This window comes from Rhagoletis pomonella, unplaced genomic scaffold (genome assembly GCF_013731165.1).
Source record: "Rhagoletis pomonella isolate Grant_MI unplaced genomic scaffold, Rhpom_1.0 Rhpom_scaffold_00002, whole genome shotgun sequence".
Taxonomy (NCBI): Eukaryota; Metazoa; Arthropoda; class Insecta; order Diptera; family Tephritidae; genus Rhagoletis; species Rhagoletis pomonella.
The window spans coordinates 4,021,894-4,043,557 of record NW_023458556.1 but is presented as its reverse complement, the minus strand read 5'-3'; the positions used below and the strand labels follow the sequence as shown (position 1 = coordinate 4,043,557).

The 21,664-nt window shown below is 34.6% G+C and overlaps 1 protein-coding gene across 2 annotated transcripts in view; it reads right to left on the bottom strand.

Annotated features, from left to right (window-relative positions):
- Positions 1-108: 108 nt before the first annotated feature.
- LOC118732898 (coactosin-like protein) overlaps positions 109-21,664 on the bottom strand; it is a 26,880-nt gene continuing 5,324 nt past the window's right edge. For both annotated transcript variants that reach the window (XM_036462015.1, XM_036462014.1), the window contains exons 3-6: positions 2,031-2,113; positions 1,712-1,952; positions 447-546; positions 109-126 (exon numbers count right to left, since the gene is read on the bottom strand). In XM_036462015.1, coding sequence (XP_036317908.1) covers positions 119-126; positions 447-546; positions 1,712-1,952; positions 2,031-2,113 — 432 coding nt within the window. In that variant the 3' untranslated portion in view covers positions 109-118. The remainder of the gene's footprint in view (positions 127-446; positions 547-1,711; positions 1,953-2,030; positions 2,114-21,664) is intronic.

The window sequence follows — 21,664 nt, the reverse complement described above, 5'->3', positions numbered from 1 at the left end:
CTTAATTATGCATATACATAGTAAGTATGTATGTATAGTATACATATATTCATGTAATTAATAAACTTAATGACTAATCAGGGACTCGTTGATGCGTTGCCACGTCTCAAATATGCACTTAAACACCTAGAAAGAATTTAAATTTATGGTAGTATAGTAAGGGTTCAACTCCTCTGCTCGACATCAATCCACATAATCTCCAAAATTCATCTTCTTCCGCTCATCTTATTCTTCTCATCATCTTCGCGCTTGGCACTTCGGTCTGAGCAATGAAATTTTTTTTATTACACATGACTTATTCTTATACATTTTTTTTTTTTTTAATTTTATTAAATTTTTTGTTGCCAACTTTTTTTCAATTTTTGTTTTTGCTTTTGCCAATTTCAAGTACAATGTACAATTTTATTGCTCTACCAATGCTCTCGCGCTTTACCACTTAGGCTCACCAGTGCCGTAGTTGGCGCCACCTGCGCGTTCCAAGGCATCACGGAAAAGTTCAATGTCCAGTTCATCATCCACGCCCGCATATAACTCGACAGCAAAATTCTGTTTCGAATAAAACAAAACAGGCATATTATATATGTAGATAGGCTTGTTCATACAAACATATATGTATGTATGTAAGTACATCCATACACACATATGGTATTGAAAAAACAGTTGCACATTTAGTGATAAATAAAAGTACAGTCAGCCATTGGGTGCACCATAACAGCTTTTCAACGACATACATATGTATGTACATTAGACTGCATCACTCCCTATACAAAAAAAAAATTGGTACTGTTTTTCCATTGGAATTATAAAATCTATTATATTTTAAGACGTCCACCAAAATATTTCGGAAAAATTTTAAGATTTAAGCGAGCTGGACCGATTTGAAAATACCTCCAAAAATGGAATAAAAATAGTTTCTTAAGGAATTTTTGAAAAAAATCCCCTCAAATGACTAAACGGTTAAAGCTTAAAAAATTTGCATAAAAATATTTTTAAAAAATTTTCAACGTAATCTTAATAATGAGATTTTTGATGCTGTTTTTTTTTAACATTTTTCAAAGATTGGTATAAAGAAAACTTGAATAACTGAACCTAAACTCTTCCGATTTAGACTTGTGAGGTATCATTGGAAAGGTATTTTCTCGCCCTTTTTATTTCTTTGCTAATCAACTCATTCAAAGGATGAAAGAGAAAGGTCGGTTGAACGAACATCATTCAAAGTTGAATTAAGATGTGTTGGTATTTGAAAAAAAAAATTAAATAAAATTGGGTCACGAATAACTCTTTTTTGCACATAAATAAAAATAGTGGGAAAATACCTTTCTACCGAGATCCCATAAGTCTAAATCCATCTATCAATCTTTGAAAAAAGTAAAAAACAGCATAAAAGATCTCATTATTACGATTCCGTTGAAAAGAATTTTAAATATTTCTATGCAGATTTTTTAAGCCTAATCTGCTTTCTCATCTGAGGGGAAGTTTTTCAAAAAATTATTTAAGAAACTATTTTTATTCATAAAAACTATATTTTGGTGGTATTTTCAAATCGGTCCAGCTCACGTAAATCTTAATATTTTTCTGAAATATTTTGGTGGTTGTCTTAGAGTATAATAAGTTTTGTAATCCCGGCGGAAAAACCGCAACTTTTTTTGCTGATGCAGTCTAATGTATGTACATACATACATACACACAGGTATTGAAAGTGAACACTTACACTTAGCACCTCACGCACGAGCGCTTTATCTGTGGACATTTTGGCACGTGGTAATACGCCGACATACTGGCCGATCCACGTCAGGAAGACGAATTTCTGTCGTTTGGACATCTCATCGCCCATTTGTATGCGGATGTAACCGAATGCGCGGTCGTTATCACCAAATTGCTCGCGGAATTCGGTGAAACCCTGACCGCGTGCAGTACAAGTAACGGTGGGTCCATGAAACTTGAAAACGGCCCTAAGAGAAGGACGTGCAATTTGTTATTTGTCGAAAAATAACTACTTATATAAAAAATTTGTAAATTGAAAAACTTACCATTCGGTATCTGTTTGATCGGATCGAACATCTTCGTAGGCCTCACGAATGGCATCTTTGTCGAGTTCCGTGGGTGAGAACATCTAAAAGTTAAAATGAAGAAGGATTAATATTTGGCAATGACAAAATATTTCCTCTATGTTCAGCGTATAAGGTGCACGTGCTGCCTCTGGTAGCGAAATTTATTTACAGCGGTTCTCTGCTTCAGTATAAAATAGAAAATGAAATAAACTCGTTAGATTAAAAAAAAATCAAATAAAAATAAAATATAATATGGACATATCGACGCCTCCAAACCATATTATGTTAAGTCTGACTAAGTCTAAGGTGACTTAGCATGGTATGGTTTGTAGGCGTCGATATGTAATAAATACGTACTTATCAGTTTCTATAACATAAATAATAACTCGAAACATAACTTTATAAATTTACATACACAAATATAAATATTTCAGAAGCAAATTTATTGTATGTTAATGTACAAATGTAATTAAATTGTTAAAAGTTTAAAAAACATCTAAAACAGTTCCCTGAAATCTAAATACCTCATTTCTTTATGTCATAATTCCGCGATCAGACTGGGACACTTTTCTTGCAATTATTTTGGATTGGTTAAGGTTAGTCAGATAAGCTTTTATTGTAAATATAGTCAATCATTTTTGCTTCTTATAAACTATATTTAAAATAGTAATGGACTATTGTGTTAGTGTAACTCAAATTAAGTAGAAATAAATATGCTAAAATTTGTTGGTTAGAATCAAATTGCAACTTTTAAACCATGAAGTTTTTAGTATTGGTACTTACTTTGCACTGGTGTCGAGTATAACAAATCGTTTGAAATGAAAAATATCTATACGTACCATTCATTACAAAAGTTCGAGATGCCTTTTACAGAAGGCTCTACATTTATGCAGATTGACCTTTATGAACGTTAAAAAAAAAATATATATATATATATATATTATGGAATATGTGTTGGCGTGTACTGTGGTGAAAAGGAAAATTGATGGAAAAGAAATACCGGTTGATGCACTACATTACATCAGATCGGTTGCAATATGAAATAAAAGTACTTGTAATTATTCATCTCGTTTTCCCTCTATGTATGTATTTTACATAGGCATGTACATATGTAAGTATGGAGTTCACATGCGTGCATATGTCGATAATATATCGTCATATCGTCGTTTAAAGTACAAAACCGCGTATCGTCATTCTGCAAAACCGCGTAACTAATTTTATTTTTTAATATGTACTTTTCTCTTGGGTTTGTGTGGATTATGTGATTTATGCACATGTACATACATATGTATGTAAGAATGTATGCATGCTCTCACAAAATATATTTAAACATTATTTACACATCATTTTTTTTTATACATTTGTATTTATGTACATACATATGTATGTTTGTGGATAGATATGAATAAATTCACACATGTTTATACATACATACCCTTGTCGTCAGCTGATTAAGCTAAGTGACATTTTCACCCGTTTTGGCTACTTTTCTTTTGTCTATTTAATGTTTTTATTTTTGTATAAAAGTTTAGCACATCACGTAACCAGCCCCACATGAATCCACATTTCAAACTTCGTACAAAAAAAAAAATAAACAAACTTTAACAATTACACCCAAAAATTTTAAACTTTTTTTTTAATTTTAAGAAAAATTTAAGGTATGCAGAAAATCGCGTTGATTTTTGATAATGTTTTTGGCTGACGGTGTTGGGCATTTTTTCACATATAAAGTATGCTCGACAATTATTAAAAATCAACGCCATTTTCTAGCGTTTTAAAATTTACACTTTAACCTACTAAAATTTAATGCGCTGTAAAACTGCATACCTAAAATTTTTAATAAAAATTTAAAATTGTTGGGTGTAATTATTAAAGTTTGTTGAATTTCTATAATTCTTGGAAGAAGTTTAAAATGTTAATTTATGCGATGCTGGTTATGTAAAGTGCCAGACTTTTATAAAAAAAAATATAAACATTAAGTAAACAAAACAAAAAAATAACCAAAAGTGGTCAAAATGTCACTTAACTTAATCAGCTGACCACAAGTGTATGTATGCACATATGTAACTACACATGAAAGAGCGTGTTTACACATATTTTAATCATCTGACTCATAGCCGTTGCCGGTTCACTTCTTTTTGCTTCAGTGCAACCATCGAATTCAAGAAATTCTTTGCGCGATTCTTTAGTGCCTTCCTTTCTTTAAGCATTTCCTGCGCACATTTCAGTTTTTATAGAATTTTTTTTCTTCAAATAAATCCTAAGATTATTTTATATTACATTTGATGATTAAAATTATCACATATGTACGTACATATGTATGTATGTATGTATCTCCATATAGCTCGATGGCTGAAAGAACCTATGAAGTGGCCAACTGTGATTTAAATAAACAAAAATACTTAATAACTAAAAATATGTAAAAAAAAGTATAAATATAAATTTTATACAATAAATTGGTACTTTACTTTGGACAGAGAGTGATTGCATTACAAGTATTGTTTTAGTGGCCAAACAAAGTGAAAACGAATGAGGTTGCATAGAAGATAAATTTAATTTTTACGTGACACATTTTAGAGAAGTTTGAAATTTTAGGTGAAACTCTGTAGAATTTTTGCGCAAACTCTGAACTTCGGATTGATATGCCTGTAGTTAGATAATTAGCTATACTTTTATAAAGATAAAATAAACGAAAATGAAATCAAGCAAAACTTGCTAAATTGTCGTGTCCAAATTTATATTTTTACCTTAGAAGGCCTGTTGGAAAAGTTCTTCTAAAGCAGTTTCTTTCATTAAAAAAATAATATTTCTTTAAGGTATTTTTTAAGATCCTTATCAAATATGTTTTATTCCAACTCAAAGTGGATGTTGAAGTTTTCGTAATGCTATATAATATCTAAGAATTTCTTCGCGTAAATAGCAAATAGGGAAAGTCTTTCTAGTGCTTTTTTGTAGGTAAGCACTGGGCTCCGTCCTTCTTAGGCACTCCTTTCAGAGTGGTTTAACTTAAGAAGGCCTACCTGAATTATCTTTTCGTTTACTGTATATCTACAGCTAATCCACAACATTTACATATACATACATACATAGTTAGGTATGTACATATGTATGTATGTATGTATGTTAAAATCCAAAGTGCTCATCGCCAAACGCTTTCATTTCATTTTAACGGTTAATTCATTAAATTATGTAGTTCGAATTCAATGTAAAGCCAAACAAAAATTATGTATTTCAGAAACATCAAAACTTACACTAATTTTGCAAAGCAAATGAAAGTGAAATGATACTCTGGAATCTAGCTTTAAATCGAAAGCGAAAAAGATGTAAAAGTCGAAAAAAAAATCATTTGCACAACAACGAATGGTCGAACGAACGAACTCATCTGAAATAAAGAAGCGCGATAGGCAGGCAGTGTGCGGCAAAAGGGGGTAATGGACATTATTGGGCTTAACTGTATGAGTAACACACAAGCAGACAGACAGTAGCTGCCAGAAGTCATGCAACTACTGAACACTAATTTCGTTTTGTTTAGCCGCGCGTCTCCAAATCGCAAGTGTGTAAAGCAAAGTAGTTTAGTAATTTGCCATTAATCAACAGGGAATGCATCTGCATAAATTTAACGATCAGCTTTGTAGAGGAAATATATGTAAATACATACATACGTATGCATACATATGTATGTATGAATAAGCATTCGTATTTATTTATAGCGGATACAATATTTTTGTTGGCTAAAATGAGTGTATTGAATGTTGAAAAGGCTTGCAATTTTATTGTTTCTCATTTTTATGATTTTATTGGCCTTTTATTTATTTTTATTTATTACAAAAGTTTTCATTTGTCCGTTTCTTTTTATTTGAATTCTGCTGACTTGCATTACTTTTATGGCGCTGTTAGATTGGAGTTTGCTTTATTGCTACTTTTGTTACTTTTTTGTATAGGTACATATGTATGTATGTTTGACGCAACGCGTTTAAGTGCTCTTGTATGTATGTATGTTCACATGTGTGCATTTTATTAATGATTTTCGTAAATTTTTGCCCATATGCGGTAAAAATGAACGCCGGCCGTCGTAGAACCCATTTAACGAGCGTTCGCCGTGCCGCGCCGCGCCGCGCAAATGCTTGCCGCATCAGCCGCATCACTCGCGTGCACTTAGTAACTTCCTCACACCGCACTGTGCGCTATTACCTAACTAAAATCACTCATGAGTATGTACAGGTATGTATGTGCATATGCACGCAGATGTATGGAGGTATGCATAGGCGGCAAATGGACTCATCATCCATTGAATGCGATTTGAGTATGCGCCGCAAGGTTATTAATAAATTTCAAGTTTAAAATCAGCGTAGGAAATGCACGACGAGTGCTGCGTGTGAGCTGCGTGCGAGTTGGCGGTCGGTCGGTCGGTCGGTCGTGTTGTTATGAAGTAGCTTCAACGTAGACGTTGCAGTCGGCGTCACCACTGTCTTTGCACCCACCCAGGCGATGCGTCGCTTCACCCATCATGAAGGTGAGAGTGAAAAAATACTTTACGTATGTTCATAGTATGTATGTATGTAGGTATGTACGTACAGTGGACTTCCAGTATAACGAACTTTCGGTATAACGAATTTATCTCATTGATGTTTATATATTACGAACGCAAACGATTTTTATTATTCGATATAACGAGTGCTATTTATGTTTTTTAGCAGAAATTTCGCGTTATTTTCAAAAGCCAAGGTATCGTTAAGTCAATGGAGTTACTTTTGGGATTTGAGAGATTTGCAAAAAATCGCAGTGAAGAAGAGCTTGGAAACTGTTAAAAGCGCAAAGGCGAATTAAAGACTTTTTCTTTAGAAAATAAATACATAAAATGTTCGAATTTTGTTGTTGTTGAATTAAAGACAATACATTATTTTTTAAACTGAATGCATTTAGTTATTTAATTGACTATTATATAAAAAAAACACTCGATTTAACGAATTTTTCGATATTTCGAATTAGACGAACAACATAAGATTCGTTATATTGGACGTCCACTGTATAAGCAATGGGGGTGCAGTTAGCTAAATGCGGCGTATAAAAGTATAGACATACTACATATTTTGTAGAATTTACAAAGTAAGGAGAAGGAAGGAACTGCTAACAAATACATACATACATATGTACATACATGCGTACTAACATATACTATTTTATATATGAGCAAATGTACTTATACTTATCTAAAAATAAACTTTATCCCCCTTTTAATACTGAAGGAAGGAAATAATTTATAGTGCTGTAATGCAGCTGCAGTCTTGGAAAACTTACTGAAGAAATTGTCAAAAATCTTTAGTGAACCTTGATATTTAAGCATGAAGCAGATCTCGTATATAATATTAATGTTTTGATACTTAGGTTTCTTTTTAAATTGTTACGTCATTTGGTTTCAACATTTTTTTGGAATTTAATTATTATTTTTTTTTGAAATATGTACATCAGGGGCGTTGTCCGGTCTTCAGCGCCAGCTAGCCCAGAAAATAAATAATTTTTTTACCATTCTGTTTAACAAAACAATTATAACAGAATTCCATTAAAAATAATATTAATTATTATTTCCAACTAAAAATTCAATTGCTCCCACATTAACATACGAAAAAATAAGAAAATTTTCGTCAGTGATGAAAGATTTGAAAATGCCTTTCTAAAAGTGTTGTGGGAAAAAAGTGAGGGAAAACTAATAGCATCTCCACATGCGTATTGCGTAGTCTTTCTTTAAAATGTTGCACTCTGATAATGTTGCCATATAAAAAGGTACAATTTTTTGCAAGAAAAGAAAACACCATAGAATATTATCGATAGTTTCTAATTTTTTCAGTAAATGCCCTTGTATTTTCAATGTCCGAGTTAACTAATTTGGTAAACAAGTTAAAAAAAATATTAAACATAAAATCACCAAAAAAATAAATAAAAATAAAAAAAAAATTGTTCGATCCGCTAGGTCATAAAAAAGTACATATTTTTACATATATGCATAACTTGAGAATTTTAGGGTATTAGACAAATTTTAAACACGTCTAGTAATTTAGAGAGTTTTTCGGCCAGTGCTAGGCCATTTTTTAAATCACTTGAAAATTTCATTTTCACTGTTGCACAGTGCAATTCAAACAAAATATGAAGATAATTATTATCAGCCTTATCATGAGTTTCGTTTTCCATAAACCGGTTCACTTTTCACTTATGATTTCCATGTATTTACTATAGGCGGAATAGAAACTTTTGGGCGAAATTTTCTACGGGTGAAACTCAGGATAAGGCAGTATATGTTTATGTCACATTCTTATTATTCAAAAAACATGTTTATTTTGAGCATATTCTGTTAAAAAAAAATTTTTTTTTAAGTCAACTAAACATATTTGACATTCGTTTTCAAAGTAAAATGAAAATAATATAGTATGTATGATCGTTTTCTGTCTGCTACTCTTTACTACTGGTATTTCACTAATACGTATATATATAGTACTTGTAGCAACAGCTGTTGGTTTGTCGGCCAAGGAAAAAGCTGCTTAAATTCGTTACCATCGCTTTGGTGATTGCCGCGTTTTCTTGTCAGCAACAGTTAACTTTGAAAATGGCCACCACTACTTCATTAGCTGTGTGTGATTTGTACATACGTTCTAAATGTCGTCGTGTAACAACCTGACAGCCGCAGCATTACGATCAATGCTTCATGGCTGCAGAATTGTCCAGCTAGGAGTAGCTGAACTTTTACAGGTACATCAGTATACATACATACATATGTATAAAACTGCATGTATGTTTATGTGTATGTATATATATGTACAAATATATTAACGAATGCAATTGCTACAACAAGCAGCAATTGCTCTTGGCTTCGCCACTATAAGATGGCCACCTTGGCTGCCGCATTCACATTTCACATTTCAACGCATCGAAATTTTTCAGTTAAATACTTTCACCTCAGACACATTTGCACCGGCTGCTGAGCATTGTCCGTCTGTTGATAACCGTAGTGCTACCTACTTAGTTGCCGGTTGACTTGTGCTGCTCGAAACGCGTACATATCTCTATTTTCGATTCTCTGCGCGTGATGCGCTTGATTTGTAAAATCCGTTTAAAGCTTGAATGAAATTTACTCACTTGCGAGTTTTGCGGCTTTTTGCATTTCTTGCAAACGTTTATCATTGTAATCAAGCTGAACCGCGGCGGGACATACATATGTATATTAGGGTGGTTCAAAATAAGTAAAGTTCGAGTTTTAATGATCTCACCCCCTAGGATTGTTCTATATCGAAAAAAATATACCCCATTTTTTTATTTTGAAATCAAAAAATATTTAGGGGTCGCTCAAAACTCTGGTTCTCTTCAGGAGACTTACAACAACCATACCCAATTTGTTATTTAACAATTTTTTTTTTGTTTTGGTTGTTTGTGTTTCCGACAGGGTAGGAGTGTGATGTAATGTGGGACGATTTTGCGTCATCCCTTGTCAAATTTGGTTTGGAGACAAACCGGTTTCACCAAATTTGACAAGGGATGACGGCAAATCTTTCCACTATACATAATTTTTTTTATACTAAAGATTTTTTATTTATCCCCCATTGCATTTTTTGGCATTTTCTGGGGGTTTACCGGACCTATAAATATAGTTACTATGAAAAATGTGGTGAAATAAATAATTGGGTATTATTATTGAGAATCTCTTGAAGAGAAACAAAGAAGTTTTCCGATCGAAAAATTTTGACTTTCAGAATTCTATACCATTTATACGAAAAGTGTTTTTTCCCCATTCTACATAGGAAACTTTGAGCGCTTTCAGCGACCTCTAAATATTTTTTGATTTTAAAATAAAAAAATAGGGAAATCGCATTGTGCTAAAAAATCAACGCAAATTTCTAGCGCCTTGAAATTTGCACTTTATCCCACCAAAATTTTAGATATGTATATACCTAACCATAAATCTTCATACCTACAATTTTGATAAAAATTCTGTATAAAAAGTTTATGTACAATTTTTCGGTCTAATTGGTATAGTTTGTTGATATTTTATAATTTTTGTACAAAGTTTTAAATGTGGTTATATAATGCGATAGATTTTTATAAAAAAAAAAAAAAATAATAAACATTAAATAAACAAATCTGATCAAAATGTCACTTAGCTCAATCAGCTCGCCACAAGGGAACTTATGTACATGTATGTATGTATGTATGTATGTACATTTACGTGTGAGCTTTGTGCGCTTTGATCAATTCCATTTACGGGCATCTAATCTTGGATACAATTTTCTTAAAAGTGCGCTTGATTTTCAAGCCGTGTAGATACATACATACATATGTATGTATTTATATATTTACATGTTTCTTTGTTTTTTTTTTTTTTTGGAAAGTAAAAAAGGAGAAAGCTTCAGTAATGTCTCGTAGGCGTGTTAGCGTCATTGTTGTAGGATGATAACAATTCCCATTGATACAATATCCACTTCTGCACTCACATTAAACAAATTTTGGCTATGAAAAGAATCTCTTTGAGCAGCAGCGTTGTAGAAAAGGTGAATCACTTTCCACCCTGTTCTTCGATCTGACGTTTTAAAAAGAAATATTTTTTCCGTCTATCTAGCGAAATCAACTACAGTTGCGTTACTTTGACCACCCTTCTGTATCATTTGTATGCCACTTCACATAGGAGGGAAGCTATTTGACCAGTTGCCCGCACCAGAAAATGCATTGAAATGTCCATAAAAATAACAACTGATTTCCTGAGAAGTTATTTGTCTAAGTTCTAAATGTACTTAAAATTGTGTGTTTGTAACGAATGTATTTTCAAACTAAATATAGGTAGGATTGTACCAACTTTTCCATCACTGTAGGTAATCCAGCAGCTGATTTCGTATCGCTAATTGCGCAGCTGACGTGTGTATGAACACCAAATTCAATGGCGCAATTTAAAGCTTAATTGCCTCAGCTGATTGGCCTGTTTGAACATAGTCTAACTTCTCAATGTGTAAGCATTCCGAAATCAAAACCGAGACAGTCTAGTACCTTTTTTGTGTATGTATTATGCCTTGAGGTCTCCAGGATAGAAACAGAGTTTGCCGATTTTAAAACATTAATTTTCAAGGATTCTCCATCATTTCTACTAAAAAATTTTATTTTTTCGCGTATAAAATACCTGGAAGACTCTGAGTACTTTTAGCGACCCCTATATATTTTTTGATTTCCAAAAAAGCCAGGATATATTTTTTCGATATACATAGAACAATCCTAGGGGGTGAGAGCTTTCAAATTACGACTTTAATTTCTTTGGACAACCCTACTGTATAAATATACCATATACATGTGAGTAGAGAATCTCGGGAGTGATGAGAACCAACAAAACTACATAATGTTCTAATCAAAATTTATTAAAAAAGGTCGCGCAGGAATTGTACATATCGAGGGCTTATAAATATTATGATATAGAATTCAACCTAAGACTTGACTGCTTTGTTGCGACTTCCTCCAAAATATTTTAGAAAAATATTAAGATTTACGTGACCTGAGCCAATTTGAAATGACATTATATCAAAGATATATGGACATGCATATACATATGTAAGTATGTATGTATAATCTAAAAAAATTCATATGTATGTCTAGTGTACCTACATGGGTATGTATATATGTATGTGTGCATGTGTTAATCATATAATTTGCACTGATTTAGATTTGATAAACTAAAAACACGGTGCCAACAAATAAACCATTGGAGATAAAGACGATAAGAGGCAGTCGAGTGTGAAATTTTCTAGGAGCGATAATTTTTATGCCTGTCCCCTATATACATACACATGTACATGCATACTTATGTACATGTGTAGATAGCATGTATGTATGTATGTACATATGTATACATATGTAAGCATTAAGTTAATCGTGCAAAGAATTAATTCTTGAAGATAAGTGCGTTCAGATACTTTCTTTAAAATATCTTTAGATGTTAGTGAAAATAATCTTTTCGAGACATAGCAATTGTAGCTTAAGTCAAAGTGAAAAATGCTGAATACTCAGAAGCATGATAAAAACTTTGAAAAACGGAAAAATCTTTCTCTCAATTATTCGGTAGTGATTTTTTTCTGACGTTTGCAAGCATTTCCCCTGCAAACCAAAGTTCCCGAAATCTTTAGAAGTATCTCATTTGTGTAACGATTTTTTTACGAATCTTCAAAGAAAATTATATGAAGGGGTTGACACGAACTCGTAAAGAAATTTCTGTACGAAAAATAAAGAAAATTCTGAAATGTGAAATTTGAATGAAACTTTGTCGAACTTTGCTAATTTTTGTATACACTTTGAAATTTTGACTTACATGTTTGTTAGATAACGAGCCACACGAATGCTAAAATGTCTCTTCCCTCTTTATATTTTCGCCACTGTATCTACAGCTTATATTTTTCATATCCGTGATTTTTTGGAGAAAATTACAGTCAATTTCAATTATTTAAATTTTTTGAATGTTATATGGAAATTGACAAAAAATAAAAGACCATTTTCCATTTAAATTGCTGGTGAAACCGGCTGTTAGTATTATTTTTTTAAATTTCACTTAACTCAAGCTAGAATCGTTACATTAAAACGAAAAAAAAACTTAACAAATAATTGTAAAAACCTTAAAAAAATCTTGACAAGAATAATAGACTGCAATTTGACGAGAGCACCAGCTTGACAGAATAAAACATAACTAAAGATCATAAAAAATAAGGATGCTGGCCATGTTTGTGGCTCCCCTATATTCTATGTTCTTTATGATAACGAAAGTGTTGCCACGTGGGGCTATAAATATTATTTACATCCGTCACAGAAATTGGTTCTTAGAATTGTGATAAGCTGCAATTAACTTTAGTAAGCCTTATCAAATATGTTCATATGTAAATATGTACATTGGGGTGGTCCAAACACAGTCAAGTCGGAATTGTAATGCTCTCACCCCCTAGGATTGTTCTATATCGAAAAAAAGTATACCCGTATATTTTTATTTTGAAATCAAAAAACATTTAGAGGTCGCTGAAGGCGGTCAAAGTTTTCCATGGTTTTGACCCGAACCGGTTTTGAACCGGAAAACCGCTTTTTTCTATTAATTAACTGGACCATTAACCGAAACAAAATTTTCCACAAATGTTTGATCCGAACCGAAAACCGAACCACTTTCCATAAAGGTTTAAAGGTTCGTTTCAACCAATTTTCAATAGATAAATGTACCCACTATTTTTTCTTTTTGTTAAACATGGTAATACCTACCAAAGAAACCGCTTTGACGAACCAATCCAAAAATGCAAAAACGGTTCGAACCGCTGAACCGAACCGACCAAATTTTTCATCCGGTTCACGTCCCTGTTTTTACTATTCCATACATTTCTACGAAAAGTTGTTTTCCCCCGTATAAAATATATGGAAAAGTTTTGGCGCTTTGAGCGACCTCTAAATATTTTTTGATTTCAAAATGAAAAAAATAAGGGTATATTTTTTCGGTATAGAAAAATCCTAGGGGGTGAGAGCATAAAAATTTCGACTATACTTTTTCACATGCATTTTTGGACGACCCTAATGCAGTTCAATCTTAATATAACACGCTTACCAACGCCATCATTTATCAATAAAGACGCGTATAGCCTTAACTGGTTTAGTTATGGTGGTGAACCATAGAATTTTTACAGCAGTCCTTATTCTACTATCAGCTGCATAGTAAACAATTAAGAAGTAGAACGAAGCTTTTCTTCCATACAAAGCCGTAGCGAGGTAGGGGCAGGGGCGGCAGCTGCCCCCCTTATAGCTACAAAGGGAAGGAGAACTTTTCAAGAATCATACTAAATTGTATGCGTAATCGAATTCATCCATTTGAGTTTCTCTTATCATTCTGTGATAAACAGGATGGAAAAACCCAACGAGAAAACACTTCCTCTTCCGTTAAATCTTGTTGTGAATGACTTAAACGAGGTTCAAGAAATAAGAAGTACTATTTTCCTTAAGTTGTGGAAGCTATAGAAAAGTTGTCAATTCCGGCAAATTTTTCCACAAGAAAGTCTGCGTAACAATTGCGTGCTGCTATAACAAGGCCGATGTTCATCATTGCTTTGATGGCACTAATACTAAATATTCAATGTTTCTGGAACCTACAGCAGATATTTTGCAAATGAAGACAATAGACCTCATCGCCGTTGATCAGCATATTGAAAATATTTTGGAGGTGGTTAAGAATGATCGAAAGAATGCAGAAGGAGTCCCTACGGAGTTAATTAAAAAATCACGAATGATTACAGCCGATCTAGGAAGCAGGTAAACAAAAAAACTGAAGTGACCCCCATCTTTCAATGAAAATTAGTACTGGCGACGGTTTATAAAAATACCGTATCTGGATTTACTAAAGGTCTCTTTACAACTATGCTTTTGCAATGAAAATACTCCAGCTTTTTTCGCTGTCTAAGTAGATTGCACCAATTTTATTGGTAAATCATTTTAATTACTCATATCTTTCAAATTTCAAAGTTCTTTTTAAAAATCCTGACGTCAGAAAGAAAAATTAAGAACGCAATTTAACTATATTTGGCCCTTGTTATGGGCAATATATTGATTTTATATACATATATTGAGCTACACATTTATAAAAAAATTTTAAATATTAAATAAACAAAAGAAATATAACCAAACCTGGTCAACATAATGCGTTTCTATTATTGCCACCAGTGTAAATTACAAATCCCAAAAATCCTGCGATTCTAGGCAAATAATGCCGGTATTCTCGGAACTTAAAAAAGTCCGGGATCCCGGGATACCGGGATTAACATTCCTAGTATGTATGTATTGCGTAAAATTTGGTATCAGTTAAAAAAGTGGCACGAAAAAAATCGATGTGACTAGCTATTTTAGGAGGGTGCCGAGTTTTACAGTCTTGATGCACTCTAACAAGTAGATAAGTGCTCAAAATCGTTTGGAGCAATTTCGTTATGCGGTCTAATCATTAGACGCCAATGCACATGAATATGTACAGTATGCGGCCGCTGTGGTGTAGTGGTAAGCAGTGCGCTCTTCCACTCCGCTGGGCCTGGGTTCAAGCCCTGGTCAAAGGAACATCGCAAAAAATATAGAAAAACGGTTTTTTTCTTAACAGCGGACGCCCCTCGGCAGGCAATGGCAAACCTTTGAGTGTATTTCTGCCATGAAAAACGGCTTCTCATAAAAATACAATCGCCGTTCGGAGTCGACGTGAAACTGTAGGTCCCTCCGCTTTGTGTGACAACATCAAGGCGCACGCCACAAATCGGATGAGAAGCTCGGCCAAACACTAACATATGTGTAAGCGCCATTCAATTATTATGTATGTACGTACATTAGTAATATGTACATGTATATGATTTTAGGAGAGCAATATGGGGGTTTACGTTTGCTACGCTTTATGTTTTTCAATTAAGAATTTTAAATATTAGCTCCAATCGCGCCGCGCAGTTAACGAAAGAAATGGTAAGGTGGCATATGTTGCCCCCGAAAAACATAGATTCCTATATAAAGTCATTCTTTTGCATTTAAGCGATTATACATTTCTCCATGTGTATGTATATGCACACATGTGTATGTACAAAGAATAAAATTGGGCAGAAAAGACTTTTCGTTTTAAATTTAAAGTGATTTAGATTTTTTTTTGTACAAAATGTTAAAACATATTTTAATTATTTTTCAGCCCAATTCAGTGCACTTGATAAATTAAAACTTTTTATAATTGGTCAATTTTTTTATTACTTATCAAGAATTGAGATTCTAGCACAGAAATCAAAAGCTCTTTTCATGATAAATTACCTTTACGATATATGGGAGAATGTAGCACAGCATATTACCGGGAACTTAGTTTACTCTATGAATGGAAAGCTTAAATCCGTGCTAGATGCCAATGGGTACTGCGCTTTATACTAATTTGCATTAAAAAGTTAGCTTTTTAAACAGTTAGTCATTTTGAATTTAGTGTACAAGTTTCTTTTTTTTTGATTTCGAAAAAATGGAGTTTCTTTACATTGTTTATGTTTCAGTGCAAGACTTAGTTATTTTAAATACATCTATTTGTATTTTAATAATTTTACGTTTTGCATGAGTAGCTTGACTAATGGCAGAGATATTCAACTTTGAAGATGAGTACCTTCAATATACAACTTTTTTTTGGTTCCCCTTATATTAAAAAATTTTTTTCTATCATTTAAATACTGCATGTGATGGCATTTGAACCTGCGACATACGGATTTGTAGTCGACATCTCTACCTAACCAGCTACGGTAATCAAAATCTTTTTTTTTGTAGAGCATTTTATTTTATAAACTTTGGCACAGAATACAAAGGGAGCTTTTACTTGATGAAAATCTTGATAACATTTCTTTACAAAAAAACTTGTCAAATTTACCCCATTCTGATTGACACTACACTTTTGCGTCTCTTTAAGAAGTCCTGTATCTCAAACTGTTCTCACGTGGTAGCTATGTAGATGCAGATAAGGGCGTGCAGCAGACATACTACCCTGTGGGGAAAATATCTAGTTCTGAACTGGTGCGCTTCTAGTACATTAGGCACAGTACTGGTTCGCGATAAATCTCTTTTGCATACAAACAACTGGCGAATTTAAAACATGGCGATGTCCTAGGATGTGTCCATTGACCCCCGCTGCATCCCTTTTCGATAGTTCTGAACTAGGCCTAAATCCTATAGTTTCGAACCAGTTCTAAAATCGACAGACGAAAGAAAAAAGTATCATGACTTTTTTCGATCTTTTCGGTTCCTTCGTATGTGCGATTTTAAATTGTCTTCAAAGAAATGTGTTTACAATTTGATATTAAATTTGTTTGAATGATTGTTAGGCTGTAGCTGAGTTTGCAGAGGTGCTTGCTGTTATTGGCAAGATTCTAGAAGGTCCCAATATGTTAACACAAATTTTTGTTTGTATTACAAAGCTTTAAAAAAGCATCTGGGAAGTGCAGAATGGTAGCGTATTTGAACGAAAAAGCCGCCAAACATATATATATATATATATTTCGACACTTCCAATCTAGTTCTAACTTCGACAGATAAGTTATAGTTCGTTCTGCATCCCTGCTTCTATAGTTCCGAACCAGTTCTAAATTCCTCACCTTAGAAAAGTGAAATAAGATGGTTTTTTAAAAGTACCACATTTCGCTATTTTTAACTGGTAGGAATCCAGTTACTATCGGACTGGTTCGTTTTTGGCGATAAAGATCTAGTACGGAACTAGAAATTTGATTCACTAGTTCGCGGTTCTCTGCAGGGTGCATAAATATCTATGTATGTATGTATGTATACGCATAGTATGTATGTAGCAGGGTTGTTGCGAATATTCGCATTCGCATTCGCATTCGCATTCGCAACCGCGGAGCTTCTGCATTAATTTTAACATTCGCATTCGCTTTCGCATTCGCAATAATCAATGCGGAGCTTTTGCGAATGCGAAGGTTGTGCAAGTGCACCGATAAAACGTGTAAATGGCAAACAAAATGACAAATTGTGGCCAATATTTTGTCTGCGGTCGTGGGAGTATTTGTGTAACAAAACTGGTCGAATGTCATATTTATCAACTTTGATAAAACTGTCTTTAAACATATTATTTCTTAAGCTATATCACCGAGATATCAATGGGCAGTCATACAAGTTCCACCTTCTACTTGACCTTTGACGTACGTCAAAGAGAACATAGTCTTTTTGACAATATTTTTTTGTTTTCTCTTCTTTAAATGCCTCCATTGGTTTCTTTCTTTGTTATGATTTTTTTTGACGAATCTTAAAAAAACTACTTGACACAAAAGAAGAAAGTGTGTGCTGTAATTCTGAACCAAATTTTCGGGATTTGCTTTTGATGATACATATATTCGTTTCATTAATTCAAATGGGGCCCTTTGGGGGAATTTATTTTTGGCAAAAATTTAAAGAACAGTAATTTTGTTTACTTTTCAGGCAATATTTTGGTCGTTATATACATTGTATCCTTGTCTAAAAACTTCTGTGTTAAAACTGTCCCTTCTTTGCTATTTAAAGTCAAAGAGTAAGCTCCTTCAATTGAGATTTCCAGCAGAAATTATCAACATTTGGCTATAAAGAGAACCGATGCTCAAATAATTAAAAAACTATAGGGCCTTTAATAAGATAAGAATTACAAACCTATCTGAAATTCAAATGCTTATAAAAAACTAAAATCGAAATACGCTGATGAAGTTACAGATTCCCCAAATTCTGAAACAGCCAAAGGAATGAGAATGAAGAATTCTTTTTAAAAAGCTTTAGAAAACCCCGACACATCTGGTTTGGCTTGTACGCGCTGTTCAAGCAACGATCTCGTCATTATGCTAGATTCTAATTGTTTCTTAAAAATACTTGACATCCGCATTCGCATCCGCATCTGCGGATGTTAGCTGTTAGATATTCGCATCCGCGGATGTCTAAAATTCCACATTCGCAACATCCCTGGTATGTAGGTACTAATATATCTACTTCATACCTTTGAATTATGCGCTTGAAGAAGGTGGGCTTTAATACTTGAAGTGTGAGACGGCCACTCGTGAATGTCAGTGTTTTATTGTCCCAGTACTATCGGAATTTGCTACACACACACTGAAGTCTGCCATTTTTCATCTACATCCCAGTGGGTAAAGGTGATGTATGGTAATCGAAAAGGAATCAGTAAAACGGGAAGGAGGGCATTCAATTTTGCATAGCCTAGTAATCGTGGAATCTATGTGATTTAATATGACTTTTTTGGCACTTTTTGGATTAGATAGGAATGCTAATTACATATTAAGCAGTAATAGAATCTAAAACTCGTAAGAATCGAATTACGTTATTTATCGCGGATGTAATGCATTACTTCTTTTCCGCTGGGATGCGTAGCATATGCTGCAGACATACATATGTACATATGTATGTTTTTATGTACATAGGTAAATACAATAAATACGTACTTGGAATACAATATGTTTGTACGTGTGTGGTAATTATGCCCTGCAAAAAATTATGCGACTAATCTCTAAAGAGAGTATTCCGAGACTACTCTCAATCGGGTCTCATACGGGTAGTAATGGGGATCAATTAGTCCCCGGCTGATCTCCAACGGGTACTATGAACGATTTAATGATATGTGCGCACTTAGTCAATAAGATTTCATGTGCGGCATTGGCACAAAGAGAGAGTATTCGCTTAACAAACCTGAGCACCATGGTTTGAATCGCGCGGCTGGCACAAATTTTTATTTTTGTTAAAAATGAATAGTCGCTTTGTGTACCCGTTCGGGTATAAAGGGGAATAATTAGTCACTTCATAGGACATGCTCGAACAAAAGCGAACAGTTCATTCCATATAAATAAGGAGATCAAAAGTCGTATTAGTCGCATTTTCCTTCGCAATTGCTCCCGAAGTCATCCCGGATTAGTCGCATTTTTTGCAGGGTGAATATGCTATTTGTATGTGTTTGTAAGTGCATGTATAATACGTTTATATATGTAAGTGTATATCGTTGCTTTAATTCACAAAGACCCTAACCAACACTTTTTCCGAAACTCCGTTTTTCACAGATTTTTGTAGGATGTATTAAAAAACAACTTTAATAAATATTTTGAAGTGTTAGTATCAAAAACAACGGAGTTACATGCCACATTTCAAAAAGCTCTACCTGTATTTTTTTTACTCATTTTATAATGTTTTTTGCTTCTCCCGTAAAATAAAAAAATTTGTTGGTTAGGGCCTTTGTGAATTAAGGTGACGATATGTAAAAGCTTGTGTAAATGTGTTTATATGTATGCATATGTTTATGTAACCGTGTCGCAAATTTTTCTTGCCATCATGACTTACCCTTCGCGGTCGGCACTCGAACTTTTGCACATTATCCTCCTCCTCATCGTCATCGTCATCGTCATCGTCTTCTTGCTCTTCACTTACCGTTTTAGGCTCATCCAACCCGTTGACCCTTTCATCCAACACTTCTACCTTATCATCTTCGACCTCTAGCTCTTCTTCAACCACTTCCAATAACGGTTGCGGTCCCACTTCATGTTCTTCAGCCTCTTCTAAATTTGCTACCTCTTCTACCTCTACAAGCTCTACTACTGGTTCAACATCGACTTCTTCCCCCAGGTTCACTTCTTCTTCTTCATCTTGAGGTAACTCTTCTTCTTGTTCGGCCTCATCCAATACAGCATCTAAAGCGCGAACGGCTTGAATTTCTGCTTCTTCATCAAATTCTTCTTCAGGTGCTTCAACAGCACTTTCTTCTAGTTCTTCCTCAGAAGGCTCTTCGTCAGCATGACCTTCTGCTGTGTCTACTTCTTCAGTCGCCTCTTCTGCTTCTGGTTCAACCTCAGCAACTCCCTCTTCTTCTGAGGCTTCCTCGCCAGAAGCTTCTTCTATTTCTTCTTCAGGCTCTTCTTCTTCAGCAGCTTCTTCAACTTCTTCAACTTCTTCCCCAGCTTCCTCTTCTGGCGCTTCAACTTCTTCTTCCGGTTCCTCCTCATCACCATCATCTACTTCTTCTTCTGCTTCTTCTTCAGCAAGTTCATCATCATCTGCTTCTTCTTCAGCGGCTTCCGGTTCTTCTTCTTCAGATTCCTCTGGCTCTTCTGGTTCTTCTTCAACATCTTCTACAGTTTCCGCCTCTTCCTCAGCCTCTTCTACAACTGGTTCTTCAGGTTCTTCTACTTCTTCTTCCCCTTCTTCTGGTTCTTCCTCAACAGGGTCATGTGCCTCTTCCTCTGGTTCCTCAGCCTCTTCTACACTTTCTTGTTCAGGTTCTTCCACTTCGACCTCAGCTGCTTCTTCTGTCACATCCTCAGGGGGTTCTACAAACTCTTCTTCAGATTCTTCTGCTGGTGTCGCTTCATCAGCATCTTCTTCTTCTGGTTCATCATCAGCCTCTACTTCAGCTTCCTCTTCTGCATCATCTACTTCTTCTTCTGGTTCCTCTTCTGCTTCTTCCTCAGCAGGGTCTTGAACCTCTTCTTCTGCTGGCTCTTCCTCAGAAGGTTCTTCAACCTCTCCCTCAGCTTCTTCTTCTTCAGCAGGGTCTTCCACCTCTTCTTCTTCTGGCTCTTCCTCAGCAGGTTCTTCAACTTCTTCTTCGGGCTCTTCTGCCGGAATCTCTTCTTCAGTAGCTTCTTCTGGTTCTGCAACACCAGAATCAACTAACTCTTCCTCGGCAAGCTCTTCAAGTTCTTCATCAGCAGGGTCATCAACCCCTTCTTCAGCTTCTTCGTCATCGGCTTCAGGTTCTTCCTCTTCTTCAGGCTCTTCTGCTGATTCCGGTTCTTCAGGAGCTTCTTCTTCTGTTTCTTCCTCAACGGGCTCTTCTACATCTTCTTCAGATTCTTCTGCTAGGTCCGATTCTTCAGCAGTTTCTTCTTCTACGTCAGCATCCTCGGATTCTTCTTCCTCAGCAGCTTCCTCGAGCTCTTCTTCAAGTTCTTCAGTTTCTTCTTCAGGTTCTTCTTCTTCATCTTCTCCATCTCCCTCCTCCTCTTCTTCTTCTTCGTCTTCTTCCTCAGCTTCTTCCTCAGCTTCTTCCTCCACTTCTTCTGTTTCTTCTTCTACAGCTTCTTCCTCTTCTAACTCCTCTTCCCCTCCTT